Here is a 27337-nt window from a genome sequence, read left to right on the forward strand (position 1 = left end):
AAGGTGCACACATCAAAATAGTGATCCTGAGGGTGTGCACTTCTTAAAAGAAGGAAATGCAAAATGATGTTGTGAGATCCTGGTCGAGGTATTTGCCTCCCATTTGCTCCTCAGACTCCTTCTCTCTGCCCCTGTGTGACAGATTCACATGAAATTCCAGATCTGCCAACAGCTGAAGAACCTTGCTCTGTAGCTGCAATATGTGCACAGGGTTTAGTTTTATGCTCCTAATTTTGAAGGTTAAGAAGAGATTCCAGAGGAGTCCTAACTTCAAGGTATTTACCATTTCTGACTCTTTTTTCCTCTGGCTGGAGCCATAGTTTATAGCACATTTAAAGGTTCTGGGCTGATTGCCAGCTCTAATGTGTCCTTTCAGTAGACCAGCCAGGCTGGTTCTGCTAGGGCCTCTGAAATGGCATCTGTTAGGGAGAAAGAAGAAGCTATGGGCCACTCTGGTATTTGATGCCTTGCTGTCACAACAGGTTCACTGGGGGCCCAACTGGACCTGACGTCTACTGTGCAAAGTGTTGAACAGTAAGGAACGTCATTGTTCTGGGGAGCTTTACCATGTAGAGATACAAAATGGGCAGGAAGTTGACCTAAAGAGTGCCCAAAGAGTGCTAGGAATCTGTGTAGCTTTCATCTGGAGCAGACCCCACTGCCTGGGAGCCTGGCCATTCTGAAAGGAATGCAGTGAGACCCCATGCAGAGTGGTTGGCTCTGACATCCCTGATAATGATAGCAATATTTGCTACTCAAAGTTGGGACAAAATAGCTTTATTTATTTAACCATCTGTTTGCAGTAGATCCTCATCTTTTTCTTTTATCCACAGATTACTTTTATATCCATATGCCACATTTTGCTGCTCTAACAGCTTCTCAAAGGCTTGCTATTTTTAGACCTGTGCTAATGGATGTATGCATGACTCCTCAGCTAGCGAGCAGCTTGTTAACTCAGATTAGTGCCTGGTTGTTGCATTTCTTATATTTTGAGTCAACTATACATTTTGAGGTAGAATATCTGGGATAAAGGAGAAGGAGGTGTATAAAACCAAAGGGGAGCTCAGGAATGTCTGGTTTTCATTATATTCGTTCTTTATTCTATATCCTGGTGTCTTGGACTTACTGGAGGCATACTGTACTGTTGCACTGCACAGATTGTGTCATGTCCAGTAATCCTGTACAAGTGGCTGAAGTCAGAAATAAAATTAATAAACAGTAAGACACTGGATTAGTCTTACAGGAGGCAAGTCAGTGTCAAAGTTATCAGGAGGCTTCCCACTTCCTGGCACATTCCTTCTGTCGTCTGCAGTAATGAATGCACTGTAATTATGTAAAATAAGTTAGTTGGCTTAGTGTGGTGGTGCTTACGCATAGCTCTTCAGTGAAATAATCATGTGGATATAGGTGGTCTGGGGGACCATTTGCCCCAGCCATCCATAGGCATCTGACAGACTAGATGGTTAAGTTAGCCAGGTAAATCCCCTGGGCTCCCAGCAGGAGGGTTGTTCTTGCTGTGTGTAGATGGAGTTGGGGAGATGATTCAGTAAAGCGCAGCAGCCTGTCCTTAGATAATGTGAGTAGGTCTCTCAGCATGCAGGTCTTATAGTAAACAAGGGAGAGTTCTCCCTATGATTGTATCCTTGTCCCAGTGGGGTTATCAGTAAGATAGTTATGTTCTTTGAATCTTCCAGTTATTTTTGAGGGAATACACTTTTCTTCATCCTTTTTGACTGCAACTTCATAGAACTAGCTGAAGCAATAATCAAGAAGAGTAGCTGTTAGAAATGGTTGTCCTCTTTCAGACGTAACTAAAAACAGTACCTACCTAAACAGCTAGCAGTGTGTGGCTTCTCTGAAAAGGAAGGAGGTGGAAGAACACCAGTTTTGAAGCAGTGGAGGGTCAAAACTGCATTAAAAAACCAGAGGAGTAATCAAGAAATGTGACATATCCCAAATAGGAGATTTTCTTGTGCATGTCTGTTATAAAATACAAACTTATGCTTAGGGAATATGTCGATCATCAAAATGACAAAGGTTAGAAATATTTCTCTGCTATACAAGAATTTTTGGCATCTCCCAAAGCACTTGGTATCCTCTGCGAGAGGCAATGTAGACTGTTAAACGATCTGATCTGCTCTGTCAAGCAGTTTCTCTTTTCCTATATTTTCCTTTAAAGACACAGGGATTTCCCTCAGCTTCTCCAATTTTACCGATGAGTTTTTGTCATGCTTTCAATACAAAGTAAAGCTGAGTTTGTTGTCAAGGGTACATACCAGAGGAGAGAATTAAACCACCACAATCCCCTGTGCATGCTCTTACCTAGTGCTTAAAAATTCTCTTTCTATAGGAATTTTGCTTAAACGAGGTATGAGTTGCGTTTTTTCGCTTGTTCCACATCCACATGCTGACACCATTTGCTCATGTTTCATTCTTTCCTATAGGATCTTTCAGCTGGTGTTTTCCAGCTAACATTTTCCACCAACAGTTGCTTTCCTTCCTCTTTTAGGCAAGGAAGTGTTAAATTCTCCTGTCATTTGTTCTTAAGATGCCAGCCCTGGAAACTCTGCCCATTAAATTGACTGCAGCTAGGAAAAGGAGATGCTTTTCTATCAATAGGAGAACCATTTTTCTTTTAGGGACTGTTGAAATACTTGCAGTGAGACATTTTGTTGCTGTTTCTAATAGCCCTTGTTGAACTAATTCTGTGATAGCAGAACAATATACAAAAAGAAGCTGGTGGAGGTGTAATCATAAAAAAATACAGGTCTCACCCAGTTTGTATGGAATCCTTCAGGTATTTCATTAGCGTGACAGGATTGCCATCTCTGACGTGTGAGATTGCAGAAACTTTATTCATATCTACTCCTCAGTTGAGTGTTACCACTTATTAACAATGAAATCAATACGAGTTATCAGTTATCAGTATAATGACTTCAAATCTTTAGACCTGTAATCCCGAATGCATTGCATGATTACAGTGAACCTTTCAGAGAAGTTAATGGGACAATGTGCACTTCTAAGAGATTACAGAAAGCAGCCCTGTTTGCTTTTCCACAGGTTAGAAAACAGACAGAAGAGAGGACCTTGGCTTGGGGGTGGGAATACCTTCCTCTGAGTTAAACTGCCATGGGTTCTCATTGGAAAAGGTGTGATTTTAATATTCTGCAGAAAACTGTATTAAAAGGAGGGGAAGGGAGAAATCTGTAAAGGCACATCAGCAATTTCTTCTCTTTGTTTCATTAGCTTGCGTAGCTGTGCCAGCACACATTCTAGCCCATCTTTGTTGAAATAAAAAAATAATGCTATCATTTACAGGCATGTTTCCATACGAACAGAAACAAAGACTCGGTAGCATGAAGCTTCATCTCATAAGGAATCATCTTTTCTTCAAATATTCTGATAGGTTATGAGAATTATACTTTTTTTTTCTGTTCCTGTTTTTTGAAAAAGCGTTATAAATGCACCTAATTTCAGGAAACTATTATCTTTAAAAAGATGAACTATGCTTAAAAAATAAAAGTTGGGTTTGTATCAACTTTGATACATGACTTGTTAAATCAAACCAAGCCAGATACGGTTGTGGTACAATGAGAAAAAAATGTGTAAATTCATGTTATGTATGTTATTTCATAACTTTGCATGAAACGTGTTTTGCTTCTGCCTGAAGCCTGAAGTTGTTGTTTTAAGAGACAGGCTCTTTGGAACCTTTCAGGAAATACTGACCTGGCTGCAGGGTGTACTTCTCCTGTGTAACAAAAGGGAGAAAAAAAAGGATAGCTTTTACTGGCCAGGAAAACTGGCTTTACTTATGTCATCAGTCAGCTCTGTGTTAGAGAACCAGGATGCCTCTTTTGTGAACTGTTAACATTTAACACGTTTCTGGCTGAATGGCTGTTTTTTAAGAGCTATTGACAGATATGCAATAACTGCAATTAAAATCTCCATAATAAACTACAGTTTTAATCCCAGATACCAATAGAGTTCAATAAGGGAACTGAAATTTTGTGATGACCAGTGAGAACTTAAATTATCTTTGTGGCTGTTAATTATATCAGACAGCTGCAAATCAGTGTGTCAGACTACTTGTTTGAATTGAGGTATTTTATGAAGAAATTGAAAGCAAAGATCCTATTTTCAATATGACTTGAGGATCAGAAATGAAATTTTAGAAACCAAAGTAACTGTGAGCAGGTTTCTCATTAACACTTGAAAACACGGCTTGGATTACTTAAGTAGAGGATATAGAAATCTGATGACCTTTTTAATAAAATTTTAAAAATATTTTCTCTTACAGCGACCAAAAGTGATGTTTTCTGTGGGCCTGTGTGCAACCTGGCATTTTCAAAGAAACCTGCGAAACCTGACATTAAGTGGAAAGTTGAAGCACTGGGATTTTTTTAAAGATAAAACAAAGTAAACATTCTCAACCTATTGAAATATTTTATTTAAAAATAAAACCATAGAAGTGATACAGTATCATGCAAAGATAAACATCTTCATTCTGTTGAAATCAGTTGACCTAAGTAAAACTTCCTAGATAGCTGTGTTTTGCAAGATAGTTCTTTACTCTTTGGTTGTCTTCAGGTTTTTTCCAAATCCTTTTTGGAAGAAGAATTTCATGGTCAAGTAGATAGACTGTACAATATTAAATATAGAAAGACTTCCTTTCTTTTTCCCCCTCTTCCTGCACCTTTTCTGCAAAGACTTTGCTGTGATTTATCTTTTCAAGTTCCCATAATAAAGGATTGGCTAGCTTAATGATGAAGGTGAAGTCAGTGAGATTCAATTATGTGAGCCTCAAATGAAAAAAAATGAAGCAGATATTTGGAAACTTTCCCTAGAAAGAGAAAAATTGTTTTGCTGAAACAAGTAAAAAAGCTTGGGCTTTTCAAAGAAGTGCTAGGAGACTCTTTTCTGATATATCAAGGAAATGCTAGGTCTTTGACCAAAACCACATATCAAAACAGTGGTGACAAAGTAGATGGGACTCTGTGGCACATGTTGTTTCATAGGAAGCGCTAACCTGGAGGAGGAAGGAAATGGGGGCAGAGTCAGAGGATTGGCCTCTTCCTGTCGATCAGTACTAACCAGACTGATAGGGAAATGCAGATCAGCAGAGCTTGGGAGTACCTGAGCTATGACAGCAGTTAATGCTGCGTGTTTTAGAACTGTGTGTGGAGCTTGGGTAACCTGTCTCAATAGTGAACTGGGTTGCAGTTATTTTCTGGCTTCCTGGTTTTCAGTTTGTAGTCTGAAACTTGATTTTCTTTTGTAATGTAAACCATAGCTGAACAGTAGTCTTGGTCAGCAATATTAGTCCCTATCCTGATAATTCTTGCTCAGTCTAGGTAGCATACCCTTTATACTTTGTCTACCAAGATGTTTTATCTCTTGTCCCCTTTACTCCTAATTATTTTATTTGAAGCACTGTCTTAATACCACAGTACCCAGCAAATTTCATTTGAAGTACAGGGAGCACAAAATTTAGGGCTCTGCATTACTGTGAGAATATACCATTAGACTGTGGGAGTCATGTCTCCCCTCAGTTCCCACATGCTGGACTAAGGAGGGAGGAAACCTCTGCTGTCAACTCTGCTGGAGTTACTGAAGTTCAAGTCTACCAGCTAGCTTGGTACAGGGGATTCTGGCTGTAGCAGGGGATTTCTGGCAAGGAGAGGAGGAGGGAATCTCCAGCTCAGACTGGATTGTTTAGCATCTTAAGACTATATTCTCCCTTACAAGGACTTTGATAGGGTAGGGACCTTAAGTCACTGTTATTGTACTTTATCACCTAGCAGCTTTTCTCAAAGCAGTGGACTTTCATTGCACTTTGCAGGTGCAGTTGAAAGGCTGGTCTGGTGGCAGCTAAACATATAAGTGCTTATATAGCCCTGACTAAAGCAGTCCTAGATAAATACTGTGGCACGCACAAACTGCTTTCCACTCTGCAGCTCAGCCTAGCTAGGTTTTCCTGCTTCTGAACATAACTTAGCCATGCATGTTTGCGCATTTTTGTCAATGGATAAATAAGTCTCCTGCTTAATTAGATACATGCTAAACCCTTCACTCTTTCATGACCTACGTCACAGGTCTGTGCACGTGCACTGGGCTCCAGATTTCATCTAAAGTCTGGCTGTGATACTGTGTAATGTACGTGTGGCAGAATCCTTAGGGCTCCTGGCATAAAGTGACATTAGTATGTACTTTGTACAAAAAATATTTTAAGTAACAATCATGTAACACAATAATGAAAAGATGGGTCTAAACCCACAAGAATTCATAGTGTGTCCCTACATAAGTGTAGATCCCTTCATTTTTACAGGCCTTGCTGCTGCTGACCTGAGCTGTGGTCATCTTTGTTCTTAAAAGGAATGACTGTTCATTCCTGTGGTGGCAGTCACTTTTCTTTTGCTTGTATAAATCACTGAATGTGTGTCTGTAAACATTTCAAAGTGAAGTAAGAGCATTTTTCCCAGGTCCAGACTTAAATGTATAAGCAAAAATTATCCTATTATTTGTTTTAATCGTGAAATACTGAAGGTCTTTGTGTTCTATCCATCTTATTATGCTGACTATACCAAGCTGGTATAGCTTGGTGTTATGCAGAGCAGTTGTTGAATTAGACCTTAAAATGAAGTATATTAGGGTAGTAATCTTTTAGCTGTTCCCTGGCTGTAGCTTGTCCTTGTTTGGTTAGCTAGTTTCCTGTAAAAAGAAACCATTCTCAGTTAGTATGCTGCTATCCACGATGTTGTATAGGGCTGTTGCAGCATCATGATTGGGGTATAATGCTCCTCTTTGATACATCTACAAAACTGAGATGGCACTTACCTAAAAGAAATTGAATTGAAGGTCATGTTCAAAAGATGCCAGTCTTCCAGCTAAGTTGGACATCTCAGCTGTCCAGCCCAACCATTAATTTTTAGAACTGGCAGCTGTAATGGTTCGTTAATTTGCTCTTGAAAGACCAGGCTGAACAACACGTCAACTCAAATGCATATTTTTCATCTCCATTTTAGCAAAGGTCAAAACACTTTTGGAGCAACTGAATTCCTAAAACTTCATGTCAGAGCTTACTAATGAGAAATGGTCCTTTAGAGAAAAGCGTCACCATTTCTTTCCTGTGGTAGCATGGAGTCAGTCTTTGTGAGTCACAGCATCTTTGAAGCAGCAGTGCAAGCTTGACGTCTCTTCTCTGCGCTTTTTCTCTTCAGAGCTTGACAGGGCATGCATCTGTCACGCTGCCTGCTGGAGGGTAAATAGAGTGGTGGAAACTTCCAGGAGAGTCCTGTAAAGGCTTTTGGAAGTGTCCTATAGTACTACAGCTGTACTGAGGATGTGAGGGTTTTATATACCTACAAGTCACTGTGTTTAGCAGAGAGGGGTAGTATGGTGTGGTTGTAGGGTAGAAATCTGAGTGTCTCATATAAAAATAACATTCCTCATACAGACCTCTGCAATTGCTGGTTATTGATCTGTGGAAAACTGCCAAGTCTTTCACAGATAACATTGTTCTGGGGGAGAGAAAGCAGTTCTGTGAGTGTTGTTGCAGTTACTTAAAGTAATAGTTCTTTTTTATAATAAACAGTGACGTTATCGGTGTGTGGAAATAATTTTAGATGTTACATTGGTTCTTTTCAGATGTAGTTAGAACTTAATTGATGTTTAACTTCTGTGGTTTTTTACTTTAGTTTGATTTACAGCGGAGAGTGGAAAGCAATGGTACTTTCACTCTTGTGTGTGTATCCACATTGATACACCCACACACAGAATGTGTATGCACTGAGAGGACAAAGGGGTCCCAGTGCTCCTTTTGAGTGGGTTTTTAAATATAAATAATGATACTGTAAAAGAAATAATTATTACTGAATTTCTACTGTAATAGAAAAAATGACTAAAAGTTGAAACAACTCTGGCATGTTTGCTGCATATAAAAGCAGAAGGCTTTCAGAGCCTCTTGCTTTCTGTTCTGGACTGTCTTTGGGAAAGTCACCTTCACGAGCATTGAGACTGTGTGTAAGCAGATGGTCTAATGCAGGTACACATGGACAGCTGAAGTGGTGTGGCAGACAGTGCCGATAAACACCTTGGTAGGAAGGAACCAATTAAATTAGCAGCACTGGGGTCCAGAGTACTGACAAAGGGAAAGGTTATGACTTCTGCATTTGTTTTGTAAGTTTCAGAGAAGCCTATAGCAGTATCTTGAATGTAAAACCAGCCACTTCTCAGTTCCCTCACGAGAGGAAAACATAGCATTTACAGGAACATTAATGCTTTTGAGGGTTTCTTGTTTTGTTTAAGGCTGCTTCTAAAGTTCTTGTAACCTATTTGCAAGAATATCAGGTTGTAATTGTAAATTATAGAGGGGAACAGTGTGAGGTCTGTGGGAGGGGTTAGAAACCGAGACTTTTCTCTTTGAGAGTACACATGGCAATGCAAGTAAGATTTTCTGCTGAAGATGACTCTGGAATCAAAGATTAGGAAATGAAGATTTTTGCAGTAAGTTGTCTACTGTCCTCAAGTATTGGCATTTAGCATTTTGATTCTGAACGCTATTTCTTAACAATCCTTTATTTCTGTTTCAAGTGCTCTGCCAGTTGCAAACCAGATGTTAGGATTTTAAGTGGTTTGTTTGGGATGTGTGAGTGTCAACCCAAGAGGGAGTAGTGGTGTGGTTTTTAATGGGGCAATACAGGAAGGCTGTGAAGGGGCACCTGGTCATTTTGTCAGATGGGTTCTTTTCTTTATTCAGCCTTTTGTTTAATTCAGCCCTAGGCAGGTGAACTAGGCTGAGTAGTAGTTGAGAAATCATGATTTGGCATTAAGGAGAAATAGTTTATTTTTGCATTCCCTCCACATGCACTTTAAACACTTGTGTGAGACTAGATTTTAATGCCTGTGACATATCCTGTTCTGCTGAGTTGCTTGAATGTCTTTTGGGGACTAAGGGGGAAAAATCTTGTCCCTAACATTTAAAGCAGACTAATTTGTCTGCAGTGCTACACACAGTCCTTGCAATTAAAAAGTTCAAGGCAAATGCCAAGTGGCTGCAGAGTTTCTTTTTTTTTTTTTTTTTTTTTCTAGGGCACTTAGTCTGGGTGAAACAGATGTTTCCTCCCCCCTCAGCTCATTTTGGAAATTAATATGTTTCTAGTGAAATCTCACTGCAACATGTGCTGAGGCTCAGTGAAGATGTTTCAAACACCTACACGAAAACTAATTGCAGCTTCTGCCATTCACTGCCTCTATTAAGAAAAAAAAATTTTTTTCAAAAAGTTTTGTGAGCTAAACTGGGAGTTGCCAGTTTGGGTTACAACTGCAATAGGAAGCTGTGGCAGGAAGTACTTGAAAACATGGAATTATTTGTCATCAACCATGCCATACGTGCTGAGAGATTACTGCCTCTGCAAACACGACTGTTTTTTCGCCATCCATTTCTGTCCTCAACATGGAGAGTGAGGAGAGCATAGAGCTCAGAGGGGAGATACGCATACAGAGATACATTGTTTTCAGTCCCTTTCTTCTGCACAAATTCTCAGCTTGTTTTTGAGGAGTCAAAAATTCAGACTTGAAATACATTGTCTTTTCTGTGCAGAGATAAATTTCCTGTACCTGTACAGTCCATTAAAATCCAGATGCTTGTGAGTAACAGTGGCGGGTGCATACCATCCAAAATTTCAAAACAGCCAACTTTCTTAAGTTTTGCCACTCCCTGCGCTGGGTGCAGCACCCTCCGCTGTGCAGAGCCATTTACACAGTGCTTGCAGTGATGACAACCTGTTTCTCTGTTTAGATCATTTTGGGACCGGGCTCCTTTAAAACAAGTGAAAAGCACCTCTGTGAGCTGGGCTGACCTCTGGCTGGGCTAATGGGTCGAGCTGAGGTTGAAGATGTTCTTACAAACACAGGCTTTTTTAGAATTAATGTCCTTTTCCTCATCTATCAGATTAGCCACTGCATATTCATTAAAGCTTCTCTTTGTAAATAGACTAATACGACTTGATGCAGCTGACTGTTGTGAAATACAGAGGTGTTTTTGTCAGTTCCTGGAAAAAACTGACATTTCGGTTTGTCTCCCCTTCGTCTCAGGCTCTTTCAGTTGGTGTGAAACTGTGTAGGTCTGTTGAAATCAACAGAACGGTTGTTAGGAGGAGTTACCATCCCTAGCTTTCTGCTGCCATCCATGCAGCTGAGATACCTTAGCTGTGTCCACCTTCAATGTTGACTTAAAGTAATCTGCTTTTTTTTGGCACTGACATCGATTGGGACTGCTTTCACAAGCATACCCATGAGATAGTAGTACCGCAACAGCTGTATATTTAAACGTCAGTCACTGTAAAGCAGTGCCACCAAAGCCACCAGTACAATTTAATATGACAGATTTAGCAACAGAGGGCAAGTAACGAGTGCTTGTTGTCAGGATGCCTCCAGGCAGAAGATCTGTGAAGAAGGTGGAAATCCCCATGGCCTGAATTTCTTGTTATGAGAATGGTGGTTCAAAGGACAAAGTAGCTCACTTAATTTAGTGTCCTGCAGTGTTTTTAAAGATGCGTCTTTGATGGGTGAGATTACAAATCAGAAAACTAGACAGGAAAGAAAGCGTACCCTGAAGAGAGACCCAGTATGTTTTCAGTGAAGGTAGCTATACATACGCACATGTATTTTAAGGTCAACATTTGAAGAGCTCTTTACCCAAAACTCGAATCTGTGGCTGCTTATAGAAATGGAATTGCGTGTTTATCTAAGCCATTGAGATGTAATTTCAGTTTATACCATGTTAGCACAACTAATCCTTTCAGTGATGTTCAGCTTCTGCCAATTCAGTCAATGGACTAATTGTGTGAAGTGAAGCATACAAGCACAGCAGTGTTTTATGTACTACATCTTACCACTTCCTGAGCCTGTCTCTCTGCACACTACCTTCTTGCAGTCTTCTAGCCAGACCTGTTGTAGAGTTAGAAATGCCCAGATTAATTTTCCCTGCTTTGACAAGCTCCTTTACATTGCAGGAGGCCAGCTTTTATAGTGCATCCATAGGAAGCATCTCCGCTACGGCCTTTCACCACACTGGAGACAGACTGAAGATGTCGGCAGCTGGCAAATGTGAAAGCAATGAAGAGGTGTTCTGAGGTTGGCAGTGCTTTTTATAGTACGTGCATTTTCTGGGAAGGGCATAAGAAGGTAGATAAAAAGAAAGTGATTGTGGCAAGCTGAGAAGTAGCTGTAGCAGACCAAGAAGTTCCAAAGAGAAGATCACAGCAAAAAGGTAAGGGTGTCAACTTCATCCTGTCCTTTTTCCTGCTGCTTGAGTATTTTCTTTTACATCAACAATTCTTCCTTTGAAATGCAGACATTTTCTGGAGAATCCTATACATACTATAACAGACATTCAGCATTACTTTGAGAAAAATACAGGAATATTTTTTTCTCACTCTGTTTTCTAACTCTAGCCCCTTCAACTCCTACTCTAAAAGTGTGGTGGTGTTGGTTTTTTTTCTAGAAGCTCTGTAGACTGATGAAATATTGATAACAGTTCAAAGATCAGAAGTATCTCTGCATAACTGCTGTATATAGAGTAATAGTCAATCAAGACATGGGTGGAGAAGTCATGTAGCAGTTGATTAAAAAGTCCTACAGAAGACTTTGACTCAAGACTAGAGACAACTGAAAATAACTCTGAAACTCTTATTCTTAGATAAACTGTTTTCACTTAAGGGTCTGCCCACAACGATGTATGACCAAAAGCACTATGAATCTCTGTTGTCAAAAGCAGTGTCATAATGTCATGCATGCATCCAAGGGGAGAGTGTCAAGGGGTTAATTTGATTTTGTTCAAGTCTAACAATGCAGTGTCACAGTGTAATCTAGGATGTTACTCAGTCTTGGCCTAAGTCTACTGTCAGCTGAGTAAATGAAGAAGTTCCTTGCATCGGCATGGATTTGGGCCAAAACAGGGTTTTTGAAAATCCCACTGGTAGTGTTCTCAGTGCAGTTGTTTTAACGTAGCTTACAGCTAGATCAATATTCATCTTCAGTCATCTGATTTTTCTTTCCTGTTTCTAAATATACTTGAGGAAGTGTTACTAAAAATTATAAAGTTCATAGTTTTAACTTCTCTTATTTTAAAAAATACCTAAGCCAGGTTTCCCTAAACCTTCTCTGTGGTCTTCACTCCTGGGCACAGAGCATGTGTGGAAAACACAGTAGTACTGTACATTGTTGCAAGGCTTTTTATAATGTTATGAGAAACAGAGGAAGGCCTTAAAATGATAACAATGTGCAGTGATGGCAGCCTCCTAAATGGAAACAAAGATTCCTCTGATTTTGAGTAAGACTTGGTCTGAATGCTCCTGAAAAATCCTATCCCTAGTTCTTTGGTTTTTATGGCAGCATTTGGCAGGATATGCCAGTGTTAGTTGCAGCAATTGGCTTTGATAATGGTTTCTAGTTTCTTGGTTATCAAATTTCTGCTCCAGGTCAGGCTTCATATGTTCAAATGGGACAACATTGGCCACCTGGTTTTTGGAAAAAACATGCCTGGAAGCTGAAATGTATGTTGTAGCTGTGGGACTGACTGCCTTCAAGATTTGAGTGCTTCAGGGGTTGAGAACGCTTGGAGGGCCATCATTGCTCGGATGAACTAAGCGCCCTAATGTCTCACCAGAAAGTAACAGATGATGACTTCCTAATACTTCTAAAGCAAGCTTTAAAGCCTAGACTAGTTTTTCACTGTCAATGGGCCAAGTCATTTTGTTACAATTAAATGCATGCATACAGGATTTCCCACGTAAGGGTCTTGGCATCTTTTGGGTCTTAGCACAAGCACTTCACAGCTCTGAGATCTGCCAGAGCAGTTGTGAAACAAGATAAATTCTTAGAACACCCTCAATGGTCTGCACTAAATTACCAAATTCTAGTGTGCCTGAATGACTGTCCTTGTCATTTGTCTTTCAGGTCCTCAGGCTCCATCCGCCACCAGCTGATCACATTGCAGCGGCATAGGTGTTGACATGAGGACCAGGAGGTGTCCTGTCTGCTTTGCAGCTTGTCTACTGGTCCTGCTGGGTAAACACCAGAGAGAGCCCACTACAGAGGCAGAGCACATGTTTTAAGAGAGCTGACAAGCCAGTTCCTGCACATACATGCATCTTTGTAAGAGCGCTCCAAGTCCAGGGGCCTCTGTGGCACTGCATGGATATAAGAACTGTTGCATGTGTGGGGTTAGACTCTGCTTTTTGAGAGATGATGCTCCGACGAGGATTTATTCTATTTTTCCCCCGACTTGTAGGGCTGCTGGTGGTGGCCTGTTGCTCAGTGTCTATTGTTTATATGTTGGCTTGCACACCCAAGGGTGACAACCAACAGCTTGCCTTGCCCAGGGTGCACAGTCCGACTGCAAAGGAGGGATATGAAGTCATTCTGCAAGAGCGAGAAGAGCAGCACCACAACTACATCATCAGCTTGAAGAAGCAAATTGCCCAACTGAAGGCTGAGCTCCAGGGCAGGAGTGAACAGCTTAAGAACATAGAGGACCAGCACCCAGACCCCTTGGACATTCAGCTTGAACACAGTAACCCAGAGAAGGCCCAGGCTAACCTGCTGGCTTTCCTCCGTTCCCAAATAGACAAAGCAGAGGTGCACAGTGGTGTTAAGCTGTCCACAGAGTATGCAGCTGTGCCCTTTGAGAGCTTTACCCTGCAGAAGGTGTACCAACTGGAGACAGGGCTGACGCGCCACCCGGAAGAGAAACCTGTAAGGAAGGATAAGCGAGATGAGTTGATACAGGTGATCGAGTTAGCTGTTGGGAATTTGAACAATCCAGAGGGGGATGGCAATGCAAAACACCGTGTATACACAGCCTCCGACTTTGTTGAAGGTTTGTATGCAGACAGCAGGTTGGAAGGTCTGCGTAGGGCTTGTGAGGGGTTCTGGTGTGACTGCGTTGCTGAGGGAGATGGGCATTACCTCAGAGCACAGATGTCTGGGACAGTGTTAGTCCTGTGATCCAGTGATGCGGTCTCAGGCACAGCTGCAGAATGGCAGCTTTCCTGGGGAATGGGACTTTGACAACAGAGACTGTCAGTCTCTCACAGTGACCGCCAGTGTGTGCTCACTGTGTCTAGTTAATGCGCTTGCCTCAGAACAGACAAAGCAAGGAGTGAATGACCAGGCTGCAGTCCCAGATCTGTTACCAGTGTTAAGAGTGACAACTGCAGTTCAAATCCGAACTCCAGTGTTACCCTTACTTCCACCTGCATGACTCTGCTAGAGTCAGAGTGGCAAGATAAGTTTTGAGGACAGCAGCTTAGGAGCTCAGTAACTCAGCTGGTAACAAATATAACGTCAAATGTCTAAGAAAGCTTAACCTTTACAGGGTATCTCCTATACTGGGAGTGGTGTACCTTAGCCCTTGGATTCTAAAATTAGCTAAACAGTCTTTACCTTCACCTGTGGTATTGAGACAGGAACTATGGATTTTTAAAGTGTCACTTTTAACAGCTGCCAGTTTTTACTTCACGTCTTCTGTCACTAATTCTGAAGTGCTTTCTTGTTTCCAGTCAGGCTGCTTTTTCCCAGCCAGCCAGAGGCACCAGATGGATTCCAGAAGTTGTGATGTCTCTGTGGTTGATACCTGTTCAGGTTAGCCCCTGCTGCACAGCAGCTCTGAGTTAAAAGGGCTGGAACGTGTGCAGCAGAAACATGATATGAGACAAGATTCCAAGGGCTCATGACTCTTTCTCATTCAATGAGAGCGCTACATTTTTACTTCTAATATGGCTATCCTAGTTTAACTTCATAGGAACTGGCACGTTCCCTGCTTGTTGTTCAAGTGTGTTCTGTGTAAGTGAGATTTAATCCACAGCTGACCTAGCTGAATTTAGTCTAGGAGGAAGAGCTTGTGTCCTCGTTTCAGATGTTTGTGTTACAGACTTAGAGAGTATGTGAGTAAGATGCCTAGCTTTTATGGAATGACTGCTGTAATGTGCTGAACAACAGCCCCCATGCTTATCCCAAATCACTAGTGATTTTGGGGTGGATTGTTTTCTTCATCTAATATTTATGAAGAGAGCAGAGCAAAATGCATCCCTCATGTGATGAGGACAAACTATTGCCGTTGTGTAATGGCCAGTTGTTCATATCCACTCCCTGTACATGTTTCTGTGATGATCATGGCATTGAGAGACAGCAGGTTCTTGAGGCGGGGCTGGGTTATACCTGCCAGTCAGGCAGGTGCCTCCCACATCAGGGGCGTGAGTTGTTCAGACTGTGGAGACCTTGTTGAGGCAGACACTGGCTCCCCTCTGGTCCAGGCACTTCTTCTACACCAGTCAAATTCCTCAGACATGGGACCAAATTCCTCAGACATGGGACCAGGGCATGGGCAGGGAACTGGGAAGTGCTGTTGGCTGCCAGCATTTGAATGCATTGTGGAGCTATGTGCTTCCAGTCTCCTCCTGTCTGTTTGTTGTTCAGTTTATAATTTCCAAATATGTTTCTGCTCTTTATTATATGAGCTGAACAAGCAGGCATGACTGTTTGGCAGCGGCTCTTTCATGGGGAGAGGCTGAGAGGAAAGGAGATGTTTCCTGCCATCCATTGCTTAATATTCCGTTAATGTGATCCTTTTGCTCAGAGCCTGCCTTTATGCACAATCAAGGGTCTTTTCCTGGGTACCAGTGCTGTCATTGGGAAACAAGGTAGAACCTGGTGTGCAGAAAGGCATGCGGAGGGGGTGCACACTGCGGTGCTGGCTCTGTGAATGGCCTTGGTGGTTTTCACATACCCTGGTGAAATAATCTAGAGGGAGCAAGCCCTGCAGGGCAGGCCCTTGCTTCCATAGGTGCAAGGTAACAAATTCTCATTCTTACTCAGCAGTGCAAACCAATCTGTTTGCAAATGCAGGCATCTGTGCATCAGGGCTGGAAACAAAGAGCTGACTTGGCAGAAGATTTCCCTGCAGAGTTCCTTTGGAAGTCTCTGTCATTTCTTGGCAGTCTCTTTTCCCCCATCCACCATTCTCTGAGAATGGCAAAAACTGCCAATCAAAGCACAAAAAAAAATACATTGCTTTGTATAACTTGAGCAGGGGAGGGGATGACTTGAGTTTTCTGCTCCGATTCTGCATTTCAAGTGTGGTTTGGACTCAGAACTTGTTTTGGAGACAGCGCTCTGCAGGTGCCACTGCCTACACAAGTTAGTAACAGGCTGGATTCCATGGCAGCTTCTGGCAGCTTCGTACCGATCCAGCGACACAGTAACTGTGAGCAACGTTACCCAGCCAGCAAAGCCAGCTGTTTTAATTTTCTGGAACCGCCCAGGGTAGATGGAGCTTGCTGGGAGATGTAGCCCAGGTCGGCACTGAAAGTGATACCACTTAACCCTGTAAGCTTTTTATCTTCCAGCTGCTTTAGCAATGACAGCACGCAAAAGCTGTATGCATCTCTTACGTTAAAGGTAAGAGGGATCTTACTGCCCTCATCTTAAGGTTGAGCAGGTGGAGGGATGTGCTGAAATGAAAATCAGGTAGTAAGGGTCAAAGACAGGATTCAAAACCTGAACTGCTTCTCTTGATGTGAGACCTGTGTCTTTGTTTCTGCCCTATTCAGCGAAGCCTTTGACACCAGCTTTACTCAAGGGTGTTGCTGATCCCAAGTCTTACTAGCATATAGAGTGGTGCAAGTCATTCTTGTTTGCTTGGGCCTCTTGTGTGGATTTTTTTGTGTTCTTGTCTGGTATCTGCTATCACTTTTTCAGTAACAGTTTGTGTGCCAATAGGCAGGGTGGTGGTGTGGTGCAGTAAATTTTATTAGAGTCTGTATCTCTTCCTCTTTTCCATTTGATGCCTTTATTCTGGTCTTTGCAGAGGAAAAATGTTTCTTCAAACACTTCTTACATTTAAGCAGAAATGTTTTGTCTCTGTGGCTGGGATCTCTTAAAATAAGTGTTGCATCCCCTGCAGTTTCTAGACAGAACAACTTGTGTGTAGGAATTAGACTGTGACCCTAGTACCTTACATCTGAGCTAAACTCCTTCTGAGCAGATTTGCTGTTACATGAAATTTGGATAGGATTCTCACACAGCTCTCCTTCCAGGAGTAATAGCTGACACGTAGTGGAATTTTCCATTTTTTCTTATTCAAAACCAGGAGAACCACACCTTCTCCCTGGGGCCCAAAACGTATCCATCTGGCTGCTGCTCTGCTTCTCTCTTCACAGAGGCACTTGGGCTGTCAGGCTGCTATAATCCTCCCCTCTCCCCTCCCACTTCTATACCAAGTTCACTAGTTTTCTGCCATGGGGAGTTAGTAAGAAACAACATGGAAAAGAACAGAAATTTACATGTATTATAAGCAGGCAAAGGACTGCTCTGTTTCCAATAGAAAGCCAGTTGCTCAGTGGGCAGAATAACAGGTCTGGTCATTAATTTATGTAAATGGCAGCAGAGCTGGATAGATTTGGAAGTAATTCATTTTCTCAAAGGTAGAGATAATAATTTGGAGGCTCTGACAAGCCTGAGTGATGTGTTCCATAAGTGAATATAATCACTGTCTGGTGATACTCTTTCCCAACAGGAACGGTTTCAGAAAATCCCTGGATTGCTTCAGAAATGTCCTGCCATGGCACTGTCAAATATGCTGTATCGTAATTTTCCTACCTGAAGTATGTGGCTATCTAGTGACTGGAATATTAAATAAGGTCTCAGAGACAAGTGAAAAGGAGTGGCTTTGCTTTCTCAAATTGACAGCTACTGGTGGTGGGCTACCCGATGCAGTTCTGTGCTGGAAACTTGTTGGGAAATAGGATGATGCTCTTCCTCAAAGGATAAGATGCTGTGTTTTACTGCATGTGAAGTGGGAAGGCCACCATAATATTGAGTTAAAATGGGGACAATGAATACTGATAAATCCTAATAATGGTTCCCACAGCATCTAAGTAACGAGCATGGGTCCAGGGAGTATTTCTATTGACAGTAGGAGTCTTGAAACCTGCAGTCTGTGGAACTGAGGCTACAGTTGTCATCTACTCAGCAGCATTTTGTTAAGGTTGCATGGCTGTTTGCTAGTTATATGTTCCAAGTAGATCTCTGAAACTTGTTTGCCTGCCCTGCTGAATAGAGATCAGGTATTTTCCATTTCTTTAGAGAGCCTTGGGAATTGCTGCTCTAAAGACTGAGCATTTAGTCAGCCCTTCAGCCCAGGTCTTTTTTTGCTTCTCACTTGCTCTTTTCCTCCATTTTAGGGCCAGTCTCTCTGCTGACCCAAAGCTCCTGTTCACTTTTTTACATTGGGTTTCCAAAGGCCTTGACTTTTCTCTCTGCCTCTGAAAGGAACAGTGCATACCCTGAAACATACCTGCTGTAATGGAAGCAATAGACGATCAATTAACCTTCTTTTATGCATAGTGAACATCTAGCCTTTCCAAGGATTCCACTTCAGAAGCAACCTATTCAGGAAAAGGTTTTCTGTTTTACTTTTTTCAGACTACTTTTTTCCCCTCCTTGTAGTTCATCTCTTAGAATTGAGGCTGCTTGATGCATCTTTCTGAATCACATAAGAAGTCCTGAGGACACAAATGAAGTAGTGCCTTCGGAAATGGAAAAATCTTGTGAAAAGCAGGATGTTTTGCTGGGTGAGTCCCCAGAGTGACTCAAGACCTTCAGGCTCATTTCCAAGGCTCACTGCCCGACCTTGGGCAAATCACTTTGTTCTTTGCTTCTAAAAAGAAGACACTTAAAAAAGGAAAGATGATGCTTGAAAGGGGAAAAGAAATGGTTTAAACATGCATCAAGAATAACCATATTTAATTACATGCATTAAACTTGCATACAATTCTGTAAAAGATAAAATGCTAGGATTATAAATTCTTGGATTACCTTCTTGCACAAGGGAACCTTGCCTTCACCTAAGCTGCTTGTTTTTTAGCTGTAGTAGAAGTCCTGAACAAGAGCAAAACTGCAGACATAGAAGCAACCTCTGTTGATGTCTGTAGAGCACTAGGAGGGACCCCTTGGGTCACAACATGCATTCTGCTTTAAGGTGCTTCTTGCTTATTTGGCAAAACTTCCTTTATTCCACAAATATATTACCTATCTCTGGGGAGGTGGTATTTGTGGGGTCATTGTTTCTTGGCTGGGGTAGAAGAGGATGTAGAAGCAAAGACTTTGAGCTGTTGTATGGTAAATATTATTAAATTGGTTAATTTAATTTAGATCTTTGTTAATATGAAAAATGTCAATTCACTATGTCAAACATAGTTCCTCCCTTGGGGAGGTTCAACCCCATGCACCAGTACAGGCTGGGGGCTGACCTGCTGGAAAGCAGCTCCGCTGAGGAGGACCTGGGAGTGCTAGTGGACAGCAGGTTGACCCTGAGCCAGCAATGCGCCCTTGTGGCCAAGAAGGCCAACGGTATCCCCAGGGTGCTCGAAAAGGAGTCTGGCCTGCAGGTCGAGGGAGGTTATCCTCCCCCTCTACTCCGCCCTAGTGAGGCCACATCTGGAGTACTGTGTTCAGTTCTGGGCTTCCCAGTTCAAGAAACACAGGGAAATGCTGGAGAGGGTCCAGCAGAGAGCTACGAAGTTCATCAGGGGACTGGAGCATCTCTCTTGTGAGGAAAGGCTGAGAGACCTGGGTTTGTTCAGCCTGGAGAAGACTGAGGGGGGATCTTATCAATACCTATAAATATCTAAAGGGTGGGTGTCAAGAGGATGGAACTGGACTCTTTTCAGTGGTGCCCAATGACAGGCCAAGGGGCAATGGGCACAAGTTGGGACACTGGAAGTTCCACCTCAATATGAGGAGAATCTTCTTTCCTGTGCGGGTGCCAGAGCAGTGGCACAGGCTGCCCAGGGAGGTTGTGGAGTCCCTTCCCTGGAGGCATTCAAACCCCGCCTGGACGCGTTCCTGTGCCCCCTGCTCTGGGTGTCCCTGCTCAAGCAGGGGGGTTGGACAAGATGATCTCCAGAGGTCCCTTCCAACCCCTGCCATTCTGTGATTCTTTGAAACGTGTGAAATAGTCCTATCTAGAAAATGCAAATCAGATTTAATTTAGGTTTTGGTTTAGGTTGATGTCAAAATGCTACCTTAACCTTCCACAATACAAACTTCTTTGGCAAGACTTGTGTTCAAAAATGGCCTGAATAAAAGAGCGCACCCAGCAATGCACTCGGATCATCAGCAGGCTTTTTGTGAGGATGAATGGGTGAGCAGAATTCAAAGGCCCAGATTTCCATTCTCTGATCACCAGGAGGAGGAAATGCAGGGACTATGAGGTCACCATTCAGATAATCTCAAGTGCAGGCTCAAGTTCGATAACAGAACTCTTGATGGTCTGCACCTTGGGCAGACTAGATAGAAAAAGCTAGGGAGAACCAAGGGCACAGCTTTAAAAGATTAGCAGTAAAAGAATGATGGAGCTGCTATCTCATTAGATTAATCTGCTATGCTAGAGGGACAATTGGAGCATTTCTTGAATCAGCTTATATTAAAAATAAAACATGAAATGAATAATAGATGAGTAAATCTGCATATAGTATTAGCCAACTGAAGTGTTCATTAAGAATAAAATGCTTACACAATGATAGTGAAGGTAAGACAGTCCACAGAGCTCTGGCCAGATAAAATCACACCTCACGGTGTGTGGTGACATGCCTTTTGAGTGTTCTGGACATACTAGTGTAAAAGCTACAATACAAGATGAAGGGCTTATGTCACTCCACTGACCAGAGAAACCTTTGACCCAGACCTTCACAAGAAAGACAGACAGAGCTGACAGTCTATGGGTTGGATGCACAACGATGTTACACATCAGGGAATGACTAAGATTAAAAAACCAAGCATTATTTTGGTCAAGCTGTTCCTCATAACCAGATGGGGATTAAAAAAAAGAAGAAACAAGTCAAGCAGCGGAATATTCTTCCAGACATGTTTTGCTTGTCTCTTTGAGTCTCTGCAAGAGATGGAAGGCAATGCAATTACACTCTTCTACTGATGAAGTTGTTAGGGTATTTACAGTGGCTTAACAAGTAGTTAGTATTAGCATTTAATTTTTCCCTCTTAAACCTAACGGATCTAGGCTTTATTTCAGTATGCGCTGTAGGGACTGAAGTGTCATTTAGAATGGGTAAGATCTATAGCCTTTTCACCAACTTTATCTCGTTTAAGGTATCAGAATAGCATTTCAGTGGGGCACGACCAATACTTTTAGAGTGCAGGCCAGCCCTCAGCATGGGACCAATTTCACCCATGGCGTATGTTAAAAGTTCATGCCATACAGGAAATAAGTACATGCTTGTATGAATTAAATATCCTTGGTTATTGTCTAATGAAGTCTCCAGGATTGTGCCCGGGGTCTAGCCTCTGACAAACTCCATGTTGTCATTCTTGCAGACCATTACTTGCCCAGGAGTGGGCATTGTTGCCATAAAGACAAGAAAAGTCTCTTGAGGGTTGAGTAACAGGAGAGTTTTGTCCTGACCAGCAGTGGGTGAAGTCGATGGCTGCTGGGGCCTAGTTGCATAGTTTTATTAGGGGACTTTCCAAAGAACCTCCCAGAAAGGAGAAAATTAATGTGCTCATCAGGAAATTGCTTTTCTGGGAGATGGCCTAATCACTCAATTGCAGAGAGGCAGGCTGCCTTTCGCAGTTTCTTTGTATCACCATTACCATGCATGCCTGCAGTGTGTAATTGAAGCAGTCTGAAAAATAAGGACAGTATGTCCGCTGGGTTATACTGAGTGTGAGCAATTGGTAACCTTCAGGGGTGTGTAACTCAGCCAAGCCTAGCAACGTGCCTGCGAGAATACCAAACAGCTCCTGCAACCCAGGGCTGTGTCCTTGCCAGAGTGACAGCTTCCTCCAAACACTGGTGGGTTGCATACTGGTTTAAAAGTAGCTCATGCCTCTGCTGCCTTTTCAGCTTAGGTGTAACACATGAAGACTGCATCCCTTTTTTTTTTATCTCCCCCCAGGAGCCCAGCTTTAATCCAAAATATCTCTCTTGTTTTCATGCAGGGATCTACCGCACAGAAAAAGACAAAGGCACATTGTATGAGCTGACTTTCAAAGGAGACACAAAGCATCAGTTTAAGAAGATAGTTTTATTCCGGCCATTTGGTCCTGTAATGAAAGTGAAAAATGAAAATGTCAATGTGGCTGACACACTTATTAATGTCATTGTGCCATTGGCCAAGAGAGCCAGCAAATTTCGGCAATTCATGCAGAATTTCAGGTGGGTTTCTATTCCAGTGCTGCCTTTGCTTTTTCTAACTTGGAAAGTAAGATGTAATTTCAGGAGTTATCAAGGCTTCACTCAGTAAAAATCATGGTACTTTTACATAACATTTCATTGTGCCACTAAGAAGTAATTTTTGAGATTAGAGAGGCTGAAAGGCATTTGGCTGCTTAATGCATTGTGATTAGCAGCAAAAGCAATTTATATTCCAGTCATCAGGGTTTCTGATTTGCATGTACCTGGCTTATGTGTCTCAATCTATTTTGTTGGGACACACGCGACTGTGGCAACGTGAGAATTTCATGCCATTATTTGCAGAGAGACATTTCTAAGGAAAAAGGGAATTAATGCTCCCAGACACTTTGCCAGGCCCTATTAGAGAAAAGATTAAGGCTATAAGAGGCAATAGGAAATGTATTTGAACTTTCAGGATAGTTACGTTTAGACTTCTTTTATTTTTCAGAACAGAGGTGATGTTTGGAGGGAGAATTTAATTGAGATGTAGCTTTAAATAGCTGCCCAGAAAAGGCTGTGTTAGCAACAGATACTGACTCTTACACTGGGATTTGGTTTGCCTAATTACAGCTATCTAAAAATAGGCTCCTTGTCTAAATTAGCCATCTGATAGATGTTGGTTTAGGATGGGAGAAATCACCCTCTGGTCATGCTGATCTCTCTGCTGATTATAGATGAACTCTTGCTGACTAAACTTTGTGCAAGTGAGGCTTGATGTCTAGCATTAGTTCAGCTTGGCCCTACCCTTAGGCTACTGGCCTGATCTCTGGTTGATACTTAGATTTTAGTAAATGTTTCTTAACAAAATGCCAAAGATGTGAACTCTGAAATATCTGTTACAAAAAATCAAGGTGAAGAGGTAGGGTATGTATAGCTTCCATAAAATCCCCCTTCCCATATTCTTCTAAGTGCTGGAGTTATTGCCTGCCTCATCATTCTTCCTGGGGTTGGGTAGCCTGTTTTAACAGTGTCCTCCTATTAATACAACAAACACTGCATAGAGAGTTTTTTCCCAATCTGCCTGGTAGTCTTTGGCCCCATCTGACAGAGGCAGTGAGCCCCTTTGTGAGTTGTGCCCTCAGGAATGCCTTCGAGGTTCACCCTGCTCTGCCTTCCCCAGCGGGTGTAGGTTATTGAAGAAAGCTAACTTCTGGGACAAGTCACAAATCTGTCTCTGTTATCTAGGGAAATGGGCATTCAGCAGGATGGGAGAATTCACCTCACTGTAGTTTACTTTGGAAAAGAAGAAATGAATGAAGTCAAATCGATACTTGAAAATACCTCCAAGTAAGTACCCGAACATCTGATGTGTGCTGTTCATACACAGCAATCATAGCACGAATTGGAGACTAGATAGCTGTCCAAACTTGTAGTTGTGACAAAAAGTTCAATTTAGATTGGAGAAAATGGCTTTCTTTCCTTTGCATCAGATAAAAACGGTGTTACCCTGACGGTCCCATATCTGTGGTTTTGTGATGTTGGTTTTTAGAACCTCAAAGCAGATTTTACTGAATTTACCTCAGTGCAGCTTTTTTTTTTTTTTTTTTTTTTTTTCCCCCACACTGGCAACTTCTTTAGTGCTTTTGAAAGTGGCTTTAACTGTTAGGACTGGAAATTGACTTCCAAAGGCAGGTGCAGCCAATTTCAGTAGAGCACACAGGAGCTAGATGCTTTCAGCCAGGTCTGGTCTGTTGTGTTTGCTCGCATAGCTGAGTTTGTAAAGATCATGTGGCAGTGTAGCCTTTTGTTACCATCTCGTATGGGAAGAATACCCTTGTATAGGTGCAGTAATGCAACCACAGGTATTTTATATTTGCCTACTAAAGATATTTTTGTCCATCTAAGCCTTGTTGGGATTTTTGTGAAGTCTGCCCAAAGAATGTCTGTGACAAGAATGCTGGCATAGGCGTACACAGGTCTAACTCTGAATGTAGACATAGTGAAAATCTCCTCAAGACTTAAGGAGGACATCTCTTCCCTCAAACTGCCCTCAGAACTGTGATACTACAGATTTCTGCGTTAATTACTTCATATTGGGTTCCCACCCCTACTTGTATTAAGAGCTGGAAGACCAGGGTAAGTTGCTGAATATTTTCCTTCTCCTAGGTCAGCCAACTTCAAGAACTTCACCTTCATCCACTTGAACGAAGAATTTTCCAGGGGTAAAGGATTAGATGTTGGTGCTCGATTTTGGAAAGGAAACAATGTTGTTCTCTTTTTTTGCGACGTGGACATATACTTCACAGCTGAATTCCTGAACTCCTGTAGATTGAACACACAGCCAGGTACTGCTACTCATGAAGTGTATTGTCTTTCAACAGATTTTACCTATTGTGTAACAGCCTTCACCAGAGTATTCTTGTCTGTTAATTGGTAATGAAGCTGCTGTGAATCATTCTTGAAACTTAGAGAACTAATTAAGATCTGTATAAAAATTCCATCATTGGTTGGCTTTTGAAAGGTCGTAAGACTCCTGCTCCCATTGTGATTTAATTTCTTGCCTTCAGCATCTGTGTTTTCTGGAACAGGATATTTTTGTTAATTATATCCTCACATTCACATTCTTATGCAAAGAACATAGGCTAGTCCAAAACTTGTGTGACTTTGTCTGGATTTGGTCTGACCCTGGACAGCATCTTATAAGAGAAAGAAGTGTATTTTATATAGTTAAAAAAATAAATAACCCATTGTCATTTCCAGGGAAAAAGGTGTTTTATCCTGTTCTCTTCAGCCAGTACAATCCCAGTATCATTTATGGCCACCATGATTCCATCCCACCTTTAGAACAGCAGCTGGTAAGTACATGCTTCTCTGAATGCCTGCTTTTATTTGGACAAAGCCATTTTTAAAGGTGCATGTGCTCTTGGGTAGCATTTCCCTATTCCTTGTGCACAGTGACTACCACACAGACAAAATTAACTGCAGCAGTCACCTTACTGTGAGTTCTGCAGTTAAGTTTCACAGGGAAGTATCTTGGTAACAAGGGTTAAAATTTAGCCCTTGTTTGGTGTTTTATACATGGAATCTAAGAATTTAAACCCTGTCTGCTTCTCTGCCAGAAGGGATTTTCTAATTAGCAAACAATTCCTCCATGGTTTGCCGTCCTGGCCTGTCACAGTCCCTGATCTTGCTGTCATTTCTTCCTTGGACTGAATAGTTTCTTTGCTTGCATCTTGAAGAGCTGACATTTGTAAAAAACATAGATATCCTTAGATGAGTCAGTGAAAACAGAATTCCAGACGCTGTCACAGTTATTCCCTCACTTGAACATTGACAGTGGGTTTTCCCGTCCCACAGTTCATGATTAAACTGCCTGTGAGCAGACAGTGTGTTTCTGAAGTGTACCACGTTGTCTCAGAGTCAAATGACATGCTTGGCTCTAATCTGGCACTGATGTAACACAACATAACTCCACTGTTTTCCATCTCACCTGCTTAACTTTGGTGTGAGAACAAAGCATTATTTTTTTAAAAATTGCTATAAGGGATATGATTAAAACATGTAGTTAAACCCAGGTGAATCTCCTTGATGAGGAGGAAGCTGTTGTGAGGAAGAAGCAGAGCACACAGATGACAGGTTCACATGAATGCTAGTGGCAGAGCCATTGCTGCAGATGCTGTTCTCCATTCTCTTGTGCTCTGGCATTTGTTGTCTTGAAGCTAAAGGGATGATAGAAGTGGTGGTTTTCCCTTTATGTACACCTTCCCCTCTTGCTTCTCTCCAGAGTCAGCAGGTCACAGTCCTTTGCCCACTAGTGCTGGTAAGCGGCTGAATTTTCAAATTGAAGCAGAAGTCAGCTTTGCAGCCAGTCAGGTCCCAGCCTGCCACAGCTGCTCCTCTTACTCCCAGGCACTGCACCTATCAGGGCTTGTCCTGTCCCAGGCTGGACACAGTCTCCAGAGCATCCCAGCTTGTATTGTTATTCTTGACAGGTAAGAATTAGGGGTGTTGTGAACTCAGCAACAGCCACAGCTGAAAAAGGTCACTAGGGGTCTGAGTCCAGCCTTCTGTCCAGTACCCTCACCTTGTGCAATCCCTCCAGAAAAATGCAGAATGAGAGTTCGAAAAGTCCACCCAAAATATTTTAAAATATTTTTTTTTGTCTACTGATCCCTGCGTTAGCTAACAGCTAGCTGGAAATTTTTTTACTGAAGAGTGTGGAAAATCCTTTCCACTGTTTTTTGTTTTTTTTTTTCTCAGAGGAAACTTGTTCTGATAGTACCATGGGATTCCTATTAGCTCTTCTCTCTGAGAGCCCATCGGGGAACCTCAGGCTTGTAAGCACTGCACTTAGGAAATGAAATAGAGTTTAGCTCTCAAGCTAGCATAAATTCCACAAAGTACCTTGTCAGGATTGTGCAAATATTTATAGCTAATATTTGATTCATAAAATGCGATGCTTATATCAGAAAAGCTTCTTGATTTAAAGAATTACTGCCAATCTCATTTTTATGTAGATTTTAAAATTTTCAGCCCACATTAGTTCCCGGGCATGAGGCCAGATCTGTGCCATTAGAACAAGACAGTGTTAGCTCTCTGTCCAGGTACTCGGGCTGCTGAGAAAAAAAGCCTTCAGAAATCTTTGAAAGAATTTGATTTGTGCAGCAGCCACTTGCACTAATGGGAAATAATAACGCTAATGCATATGAGTACCTTGCTGTAGGGGCATCGTTATGGAGATTTCTTGTTACAAGGCAGACCTGACGGATACAATCTTGTTTTCTTTTAATTGGTTTCTGCAGTGGTTTGGCTTTTTCAAGGAGAGAAGAAATGAGAAAAGAAAGAGATAGCAATGGGAGCAGTAAAATAAAAAAAAGTCATTGAAGTGACAAGAGTTATGAACAAAAGGGGAGGCATGAATTAGAAATCAGGAGAGACTGCTTTGGAAGAGGATTTTTTTGGCAAAGGAAGTGCTGGGATTTGTAAATCCAGAAATGGAAACTCTGTCCCCCTCATCTTCTGTAACTTTGTTGCAAGTGAAGCCAAAATTTTCAAAAATAGCTGCTAAGGGGTAGGTTTGTAACCAGACCTACAAGAGAGCAAAGTACTGCTGACTTGCTTAGAGGACTTAAATGCCCCAGTCCCTTG

At 41.9% G+C, this 27337-nt stretch overlaps 1 protein-coding gene across 4 annotated transcripts in view; it reads left to right on the top strand.

Annotated features, from left to right (window-relative positions):
- CSGALNACT1 (chondroitin sulfate N-acetylgalactosaminyltransferase 1) overlaps positions 1-27337 on the top strand; it is a 48515-nt gene that overhangs the window by 18356 nt on the left and 2822 nt on the right. For 3 of the 4 annotated variants that reach the window (XM_064450138.1, XM_064450137.1, XM_064450136.1), the window contains 6 exons: positions 11013-11269; positions 12958-13879; positions 22015-22231; positions 23435-23536; positions 24356-24534; positions 24950-25044. In XM_064450138.1, coding sequence (XP_064306208.1) covers positions 13246-13879; positions 22015-22231; positions 23435-23536; positions 24356-24534; positions 24950-25044 — 1227 coding nt within the window. In that variant the 5' untranslated portion in view covers positions 11013-11269; positions 12958-13245. Of the gene's footprint in view, positions 1-8381; positions 8503-11012; positions 11270-12957; positions 13880-22014; positions 22232-23434; positions 23537-24355; positions 24535-24949; positions 25045-27337 lie in introns of those variants that run through there. The other variant, XM_064450139.1, reaches the window with a different exon arrangement.

Source organism: Phalacrocorax carbo, chromosome 4 (assembly GCF_963921805.1).
Source record: "Phalacrocorax carbo chromosome 4, bPhaCar2.1, whole genome shotgun sequence".
NCBI classification, from domain to species: Eukaryota; Metazoa; Chordata; class Aves; order Suliformes; family Phalacrocoracidae; genus Phalacrocorax; species Phalacrocorax carbo.